General features: G+C 46.8%; 1 protein-coding gene across 1 annotated transcript in view; it reads right to left on the reverse strand.

Moving 5' to 3' along the window:
• The window catches only part of VGLL2 (vestigial like family member 2), a 28972-nt gene extending 19218 nt beyond the window's left edge, over nucleotides 1-9754 (reverse strand). The window contains exon 1 of the mRNA XM_060753235.2: nucleotides 9469-9754. Within this exon, the coding sequence (XP_060609218.1) occupies nucleotides 9469-9549 (81 nt within the window). The 5' untranslated portion in view covers nucleotides 9550-9754. The remainder of the gene's footprint in view (nucleotides 1-9468) is intronic.
• Between the last annotated feature and the right edge of the window lie 531 nt (nucleotides 9755-10285).

The following is a 10285-nucleotide window of genomic DNA, read 5'->3' on the forward strand; positions in this document are numbered from 1 at the left end:
TGATGTTGTTGTGAACAACAGAAGTGACCATGCTGGGGGTCTGTTGCAGCATGTGCACATGCAAGTACACTCCTCCACAAACACAAATAGTTTTCTGGCATCTTAAAAGCTATCACATTTAGTTGCTTTTTTGGTCAACTGCAACCTCTTGGCACCTGATGAAGAGGCCTACAGTCCATGAAAAGGTCTGCCCTGATTCCAACTTACTTTGGGCCAGAGCTTTAAAAATAATGTGTTATCACACTAGAGAAAGAATCCACTTTAAACTCGGTTTCTGTCTCCTGCATAATTCTGGTGTTAGTAGTTTAGTGAGGCTGTTAAAGGCTCTTCCCTAATCTACAAACCTCATGATTCCGCAGCAGGCAGAAACCAGATTTAAGGTGGATTCATTCTCTAGTGTAATGATGTCAGAACCAATATGACACATGGGCTGAGCACTGGACTACAGTCTGAATTCCCATGGAAGCTCAGAGTGACTTGGGCAAATCACACACTCTGGCCTTCAGAAGATGGGAAAGACCTTCTGAACAAATCTTGCCAAGATAACACCTCCCAACAAAGGATTCCCCCAGGAAGGAAGCAGCCAGGCTTTGAAGCTGCAAGGCCATTAAATGCTAGTCAGGAGAGAATGCTTATGGAACATTGCCATACATCCCGGAAAACTCAGTGATTCAGGCCATGAAAGCCTTGGACAACACTTGTCAAGATACCCTTGTGATAGGTTTGCCTTAGGGTTGTCATAGGCCAGAAATTGTTACAAGATGCACACTAATATAAGCATGAGCAATAATGGCAAGGTTACTTCATTTGTACCAATTGGGCATTTTGGGTTCTTGTCAGAATTAATTTCCAGTTTTTGATTTTGTGCCCTATACAATCTGATGAGGTAGACTTCAGCATCCAATTAAGTTGTCACTTAATTGAGCAATTTGGAAGAGTGGCGGTGGGGAGTTTTCTAGGGAGGCCTAGCCATGCCCAGCCACCCTCCTGGCCATGTCCCAGCCAAAGCATTCCTTGGGAACAAGAGGGCTCCCCAAGGCAGTCTAGTGCAGGGCTCAATGGGGACCTTGAGATGCCCTCAGCACTTAAAAGATAGAGAGATCTCATTCAAAATAACATATTTGAAAAGCTTCCTTCTATTTGTTCTAAGTCTTTTATTGTGGTTGCCCAGGCATAGGCAAACTTCAGCTCTCCTCCAGGTGTTTTGGACTTCAACTCCCACCATTCCTAACAGCCAGGGAGTTGAAGTCCAAAGCACCTGGAAGAGGGCCGAAGTTTGCCCATGCCCGTGGTAGTCCCGTTTTGTGGGACGAGGTTCAGCTGCATGCACTATTTTCAGTTTGGCACCCTATGATCCAATGGGAAATTTCAGTTGGGGGGGGGGGTGCTCTTAGCTCCACGCTGATTTCGCTTAAAGGCGAATCTTGCCCTCCGTCTAGTTTAACCAACTAGATCGGGTCAAGGAATAGAAAAAAGCAGGCTTTGCTCTTTCCGAAGGAAGCCAGGAGAGCAAGCGGCGCATTGGGGATTCCTCGAGGCTGTGTGGACTGGAAAACGGAGTGAAGCCGGATCCAAGGGCCAGGCGCAGGGGGCAGGGCCGTCCGCACCCCCCCCCCCGCATCTTCCCACAGCGTCCATCAGAATCGGATTTAGGTTAAAAACACGCAATCCTTAGGCGCATTTGCACATGAGAATAGATGGGGTTAGAGCCCCCGTTTTTTGTTTTTTTTTTTCCTATCCCGGCTCAATGCGATGTAGTCCTGGGATTTGCCCTGCGAAACCGCATTTCCTAGGATGGCACAGCTCTGGCTGCTGAAATGGAAGCAAACTACATTCAGGCTGCAATGTAGACGCAGCCTTAGAAGCCACGCTGTTATCTGACGGGAAGCAAACCGGGTGTGAGAAATAACCTAATGGAGGTGACTAGGAGCCCTTCCACACAGCCCTATAACCCAGCATATCAAGGCAGGAAATCCCACAATGACTGCTTTGAACTGGGTTATCTGAGTCCATACTCAGATAAAATGGGATTTTCTGCCTTGATATTCAGGGATATAGGGCTGTGTAGAAAGGCCCTAAGACCCCTTCCACACAACTCAATAAAATCCCACATTATTTGCTCTGAACTGAAATATATGGCAGTGTGGACTCAAATAACTCCGCTCAAAGAAGATACTGTGGGATTGTCTGCCTAGATATTCTGGGTTATATGGCTGCGTGGAAGGGCCCTAGGGTCCTTTCCACTCAGCTGTATAACATTCACATTGAAGTGGATTATATGGCAGTGTGGACTCATATAATCTAATTCAAAGCAGATATTGTGGATTGTCTGTCTTGATATTCTGGGTTATATGGCTGTGTGGAAGGGCCTTAAGGCCCCTTCTACACTGTAATATAAAATCTAGATTATCTGCTTTGAACTAGATTATATGGCAGTGTAAACTCATATAATCCAGTTCAATGCAGATAATGTGGATAATCTGACTTGATATTCTGGGTTACATGGTTGTGTGGAAGGGGCCTCAAGCCAGTTTTTAAAACGGGATTTCTCGAAGTTGTCAATACGATTACTTTAATAGTAATACTTTAATAATTACTACTAATAATTATAGGAATAATAATAATAATAATCAACTGACTACATCGAGCGTCACAACAGAATAGCAGCAATGGAGGGTTTTTGTGTGTCAGGAACGACATGAGAATCTGCAAGTCGCTTCTGGCGTGAGAGAATTCGCAGTCTGCAAGGATGTTGCCCAGGGGACGCCCCAGCTCCCCATGCGGGGCCTTGAGAGAAGCCTCCCACAAGCAGCAATGGTGAACTGGAACATTTGCCAGAAGTATGGCCTACTCTGCAGTAAATCTTGGTGTGAGTACAAGCCAGAAAAGGCAGCACTCTGAAAATACCACTAATATCCTTGGCCCTTGGAAAGAGCCCAATATTCAGAGATGAATCCCAGACACTTGGACCTAATATGCATGTGACAATAATAATAATAATAATAATAATAATAATAATAATAATAATAATTCCCTGCCTTTCCCCATGGCTCCAGGCGGAATAATAATAATAATAATAATAATAATAATAATAATAATAATAACAACAATTGTATTATAGAAGGCTTTCATGGCCGGAATCACTGGGTTATTGTTGTTTTTTCGGGCTATATGGCCATGTTCTGGAGGCATTTTCTCCTGACGTTTCGCCTGCATCTATGGCAAGCATCCTTAGAGGTTGTGAGATCACAACAATCCAATAATAATAAATATTTATTTATATCCCGCTTTTCCTAACGGGACCCAAAGCGGCCATAATAATTAATATAATATAATACTATTTCATATTTAATATAATATAATAATATAGAATGACCATTATATTTGATATAATACTATTTAATATAATAATAATATATTATTATTATTATTATAACAGTATTTAATTTTAATAAGATCTAATTTTATTATTTTAATATATAATTGAATATATAACTAATACTATATACTTAATAATAATAATAATAATAATAATATAAAACGAAAAGCAGTACTTTAATAAATAATGGTTAGCATAATAAATAGAAAAGCCTAGATTTGGGGAGAAGGGGCTTTGCTTTTCTCCCCGAAACGAACGGGCAAGATCTCGTCGATTTTCACAGGAGGCACACGACGGCGGAAGCGAAGAGGAAGAAGGCGTTTACACGGAGACCACTTGTCTTTCCCGCGTTCAGTCAGCGTCTTTTTTTTCCGGCTCTCAGCGCCAGTCGAGATGTCGCAAAGAAATCGCGCGTGTTTTTGTTTCTGGATTTCCCGAAGTGGGTGCTTTTCCGAAGCAGGCTCTGCGATGAGCACAGAGGGCGGGTCCGTGGCTAAAGCGACTTGGGAGCGAGGCGGCCTTCTTCCCTGGAGGGGCAGCGCGAGGAGAGAGGCGTTTCCGGCGGGACCCAATTCGTGTGGCCAGATCCTTTGACGGAGAGAAAGCGGGATTGCCCAAGTCCGCTGCTTCAGGTCGGCGGCGTTTGGTGCGTCGCCCTCGAAAGCAGAACGCCGGCAAGGCACGGACAAGCTCCGCGAGCTCTCCAGGTCTTTTGGACTTTAACTCCCACCATCCCTAACAGCTTCAGGCAGCTGAGGGAGAAAAGAAAAGGGCTCGGGGCTGTTAGGAATGGTGGGAGTTGAAGTCCAGCTGCTTCATCACACTAGAGAATGAATCCACTTTAAATCCGGTTTCTGCCTCCTGCAGAGGGCTGGGGTTTAGGGGGGGGGGGGCTGTAAAAGGCTCCTCCCTAAACTACAAACCCCAGAATTCTGCAGGAGGCAGCAACCGGATTTAGAGCGGATTCATTCTCTAGTGCGAGGAGGTCCCAAAACACCTGGAGGTCCCAAGTTGGCCCGTGTAGAATGAATGCCGTTTGACACCGCTTGAATTGGGTGCCGCGGGACCGGGAGATTGTCACTGAGCGAGACACCAGCACTTTTCGGCAGAGGAGGCTCAAGACCTTGTCAAACTACAGCTCCCACCGGGTCCCATAGCATCCATCCCCTGTTGCACCAATCCTCTGTTTCGCCCATTCTAACACAGGAAGCTCGACACGCTTTATTTTGAAGCCACTGGGGAATTTCGCCCAATCTCAGGAACGCGGAAAAACAATTTCCACCAAGAGGAGAGAGAGAAAAAGGCCGAACAGGTGCAGTTCTCCTTGTCAATTCAATCCCGATATGCCATTTAAAATCGCGTTTAGAAATCCCCGTCAGGGAACAGACTTGATACATAAGTTGCAAATCATTTCCTTAGCAGAGTTAGGGTGGATCTACACTGCCGTAGAATCCACATTAATCAAATAATCCAGATTATTATCTGAGTCCACACTGACATATATTCCGATTCAAAGCAGATAATCTGGATTTTATATGGCAGCGTAGAAGGGATCTTAGGGCCCTTCCACACAGCCCTATAACCCAGAATATCAAGGCAGAAAAATCCCACAATATCTGTTTTGAACTGAGTTATCTGAGTCCACACTGTCACATAATCCAGTTCAAAACAGAAATTGTGGGATTTTATATGGCAGTGTAGAAGGAGTCTTAGCTGACTTTTGAATAAGATTCTATTGGAAATGTGGGCTCTCTTCGCACTGGAAGGTCGTTTGTTTTCCTTTTTAGTGAAAGAGCATTGAGTCAATAATAACAATATTTTTTTCGTGTCAGAAGTTACTTGAGAAACTGCAAGTCGCTACTGATGTGAGAGAATTGGTCGTTCTGCAAGGACGTTGTCAGGATGTATTGCTGTTTTACCATTCTTGTGGGAGGCTTCTCTCATGTCCCTGCATGAGGAGCTGGAGCTGACAGAGGGAGCTCATCCATGCTCTCCTCGGATTGGAACCTGCGACCGGTCGGTCTTCAGTCCTGACGGCACAAGGCTCTAACCCACTGTGACACCAGGGGCTCCTTATAACCATAATAATACGCAACAACACTGGCCAATACACACTTGGGTGCCTCAAATATTCGCCCTGTTTCTGGGTATATATTTGACCTGCCGATTCCAAAAACGGCACCAGTTTCCTCCTATTTGCTCTAGTTTTTGAGACACAGACCAGAATGCACCTACCCGCCTTTATCTACTCACTGATATAAAATCATTGGATGGGGTTGTGTCATCAAAGATCTTTGCAAAGATTGACTTCCAGGAAGTCCTTTCGTTCCCAAAATGCAAAACTTCTGGACAAAGTCAGAATTCTTCCATTTGGCGACCCATTCGAGGACCACAGGAAGGTGCCAGCAGGTTGCAAGAAGAGACTTACTTCAAGAAGTAGTGCCGGGTTAGTTTTATTTTACGACGGTGTTTACAATTTGATTAATGCAATCGGACTCAATCTAATTCTGCGAGCGAGTCGCCGGATGTTAAGTGGACTGAAAGGGTGGAGGCTGCAACCCGGAGCCCGTTTTATACGTGTTCAAAGCCACGCTGGATCCACGGCTCTGCAACTGGTAGAGAAACTCTCAATCCATGGATCGAAATCTAACCTATCTAATTCACACGATCTATCTAACCGAGGACTGGGCAAACTCTGGCCTTCCTTCCAGGTGTTTTGGACCAACTCCCACCATTCCTAACAACCTCCTTTTCCCCTTCAGCCGCTTAAGCGGCCTGAGGCTGTTAGGAATGGTGGGAGTTGAAGTCCAAAAACACCTGGAAGGAGGGCCAGAGTTTGCCCAGGCCTAATCTAATCTATCTCATGACAGTAATGCATTCTATCATTTAGAGAATAGAACTGGCAGCAGCATCACTCTCTCTCTCTCTCTCTTCTAAGGAGAGGCGCAACATTCCTCCGAGGCAGGATCAGGTCCTTCCCACGCGCGGGTCGGCAGATCGAATCAAATGCAAGCAATGCCTTGTTTACACATAGACATAAACACATATAATTACCATTCGCATATACGCACGTGCGCATTTGAGTGGATCAGGCATGGGCTGCTTTCAAGTTGACGTTCCTCCTCTTTTTATCTCTCTCTCTCTCTCTCTCTATATATATATATGCTCACAATAGCCCCTGGGGGCGCAATGGGTAGGACTGAAGACCAACAAACAGGTCGGAAGTTCGAATCCTGGGACAGCGCGGATGAGCTCCCTCTGTCAGCTCCAGCTCCCCATGCAGGGATATGAGAAAAGCCTCCCACAAGGATAGTAAAACATCAAAACATCCGAGCAACGTCCCCTGGCCAACGTCCTTGCAGACAGCCAATTCTCTCACACCAGAAGCGACTTGCAATTTTTCAAGTCGCTCCTGACCGGAGAATCTTCTTATCGATCTATATAAATAAAAATGTAATGTTCGTTTGTGGGATTAACAGCACTCAAAAACCAATGGACGAATTGGCACCACATTTGGACACAAGACACCTAACAACCCAATGTATGTCCTTCACTCAAAAATGATTTTGTCATTTGGGAGTTGTAGTTGCTGGGATTTATAGTTCACCTACAATCAAAGAGCATATTGAACCCCACCAACGATGGAATTGAACCAAACTTGGCACACAGTTCTCCCATGACCAACAGAAAATACTGGAAGGGTTTGGTGGGCAGTGTCCTTTGGTTTTGGAATTGCAGTTCACCTACATCCAGAGAGGACTGTGGACTCAAAACAATGATGGATCTGGGCCAAACTCTACATGAATACTCCATATACCCAAATGTGAACACTGGTGGAGTTTGAGGAAAATAGAATCTTGACATTTGGGAGTTGTAGTAGCTGGGATTTACCTACAATCACGGAGCATTCTGAACCCCACCAACGATAGAATTGGGCTAAACCTCCCACAAAGAACCCCCATGTGGGCCACAGCAACGCGTGACAGGGGACGGCTAGTATATAATAAAATGTAATGTTCGTTTGTGGGATTAACATAACTCAAAAACCACTGAGCAAATTGACACCAAATTTGGACACAATACATCTATCAGGCCAAGGAGTGACCACCACTCATAAAAACACTGAAAAAACACAGCGGAAGAGACTCAAAAGCACCCAAAATAATAAAAAAATACATTACAATCCATGCGCAAAACCACATATATACATACATACGCACACGCAGACAGACTGTGTAGACACACACAAACATCGTTTTGTTTTCTCTGTCTCGCTCTCTATGTATATATGTTAAGGGAGGAAAAAGGAAAGTCACCTCGACATCATTCCGCCTCTAATCCACTCGGCCTCACTCACATGCGTGCATAGATACATCTCTATCTACATCTCTCTATATTTAATAGGCCATTCTGCGATTTCTCTCTCTGTATATACACGGGTGGGTCAAAAAGTTTTGCCTCCCGGGTCATAAAAGCGTTATGAATGAACACATAACAGCAGAAGTTGCTACAGATCATCACACTATGGAACCAAACCATTTGGGGCGGGGGGGGGGGGGGGAATCAGGGTTTCGCTTCCTGATTCATGATTTTAAAGCTGTTTGAACTGTCATTTAAGTCTTTGAATTTGAAACCAGGTAGGATGGGTTGCCGAAGGCTTTCATGGCCAGAATCACTGGGTTGTTGAGGGTTTTTCGGGCTGTATGGCCATGTTCGAGAAGCATTCTTTCTTGACGTTTCGCCTGCATCTATGGCAGGTGTGTTCAGAGGTTGTTTAGGTCTGACCTAATAACCTCTGAACACGCCTGCCATAGATGCAGGCGAAACGTCAGGAGAGAATGCTTCTAGAACATACAGCCATACAGCCAGAAAAACCCACAACAACCCAGGTAGATTGTAATTCGGGGGTCCAAACATGTAAAAGTCCGAAGGGGCCAAAATCATAAACATTCTCCAAACGATTCTGGATTTCCCGAGGCGCGCATTAACCTTCTTTGGCCAGAAATTCAATGCCGGCTGTTTAAGCTTCAGATTCAAGGTTCTAATCAGTCCATCGGAAAAAGAAAATGCTCTGTCAGGAGAAGAAGGTTCCCTCTAGCATATCATGCTGTGAAAGGGATAAAAGTTAGAGCGATGGAGGCATTACTTTTTGACCCACAAGGATCCAACGAAAGGCAACGCAAAAGCATCGAATCCACGCGAGTCACTCACATGCACGCCTAGTCGCATAGACTGCCCGACTGCATCAATCTATCTTTACACACGGGCATATTAAGGGATGAGAGCGAACTCCACATCATCCTATCTCCAACCCACGCAATCCACTCGCATGTGTCTATATGTATGTAAGGTAAAGGTTTCTCCTGACATTAAGTCTAGTCTTGTCCGACTCTGGGGGGTTGGTGCTCATCTCCATTGCTAAGCCGAAGAGCCGGCGTTGCCCATAGACACCTCCAAGGTCGTGTGGCCGGCATGACTGCACGGAGCGCCGTTACCTTCCCGCCAGAGCGGTACCTATTGATCTACTCACATATGCATGTTTTCAAACTGTTAGGTTGGCAGAAGCTGGGGCTAACAGCAAGAGCTCACCCCGTTCCCCCCGGATTCGAACCTGCGACCTTTGGGTCAGCCAGTTCAGCAGCTGTGTGCTTTAACCCACTGCGCCACCGGGGGCTCCGTGCATGTATGTATAAGGTAAAGGTTTTCCCCTGACAAGAAGTCCAGTCGGGTCGGACTCTGGGGGTTGGTGCTCATTTCCATTTCTAAGCTGAAGAGCCGGCATTGTCCGTAGACACCTCCTAGGTTATGTGGCCGGCATGACTGTAAGGAGCGCGGTTATCTTCCTGCCGAAGTGGTCAGGGGCTCCCAAGGTGTGTGTGTGTGTGTGTGTAGCCTCTCCTTCCTTCTCTCTTGATATCTTTACACATAAAGGGAGAAAAACAAGGACCGAAAGGAAGCCAACCCGAACCCAATCCGCTCCTGTTTCCCGCGAGAACGGCGGGAAGAAACTTTTTTTCCCCCGCCCGCGGATGCCGGGATGGGTGGGGTGTGGCGTGGCGCCTTTGCCTTGGCCCTGGCCGGGGACCTACCTGGTGGTAAGGGCTGTAGGCGGCGGCGAAGTAAGGCTGCGGAGGACCATAGACTTGGTACATCACATCCAGGCAGCTCATGGCTGGAGGCGGCGGGGGCCAACCATGGAGCGGCGCCTCAACTCCAGGCCACAAGGAAGGAAGGAAGGAAGGAAGGAAGGAAAGAAAAAAGCCCGCCCGCCCTCAAGCCCCTCGCCCCTTCCTCCTCCTCGGCGCCTTCCCTTCCAGCAAGGACATGCCTACGCCTATGCCTCCTCCTCCTCCTCCTCCTCCTTCTCCATAAGGGGCCAACAGGTGCCCCGGGCGCCAGGCGGGAGACCTTTAAGCGGCACGCGCGGCGTCAGGAGGGGCGGGGCGGAGGAGGACCAATGGGAAGGCCCGAGAGGCACAGCCCCCCCCCCTCCGGGACCCTTGCTGAGCCCCGCTCGCGCGCACCGGGAGACCTCGTGCTCCTCCAGCAGGGAGACCCTCCCCTCCCCAGGTTTGCATCTTTCTCGCCTTTTGGAGTTGGAAAAAAAAAGCCGCGAGAAAACTAATGGGGAAGGAAATGCTGGAAGATTTTAGGGTCCTTACAAAATTGGGCAAGTCACACTCTCTCAGCTTCAGAGGAAGGTCATGCAACTCAACCCACAGGGTGCATCGAAGGGACCGTAGAGGGGCCATGCAGCTCAATCCACAGGGTTCAAAGGGATTGTAGAGGCCCTGTAACCCAACTCAAAGGCTCCTTTCGCAGTACTGAATAAATTCCCCCAATATCTGCTCTGAACTGGACCAAATGGCGGTATGGACAGTTCAAAGCAGGTATTGTGGGATTTTC

This window comes from Anolis sagrei, chromosome 1 (assembly GCF_037176765.1).
Source record: "Anolis sagrei isolate rAnoSag1 chromosome 1, rAnoSag1.mat, whole genome shotgun sequence".
NCBI lineage: Eukaryota > Metazoa > Chordata > Lepidosauria > Squamata > Dactyloidae > Anolis > Anolis sagrei.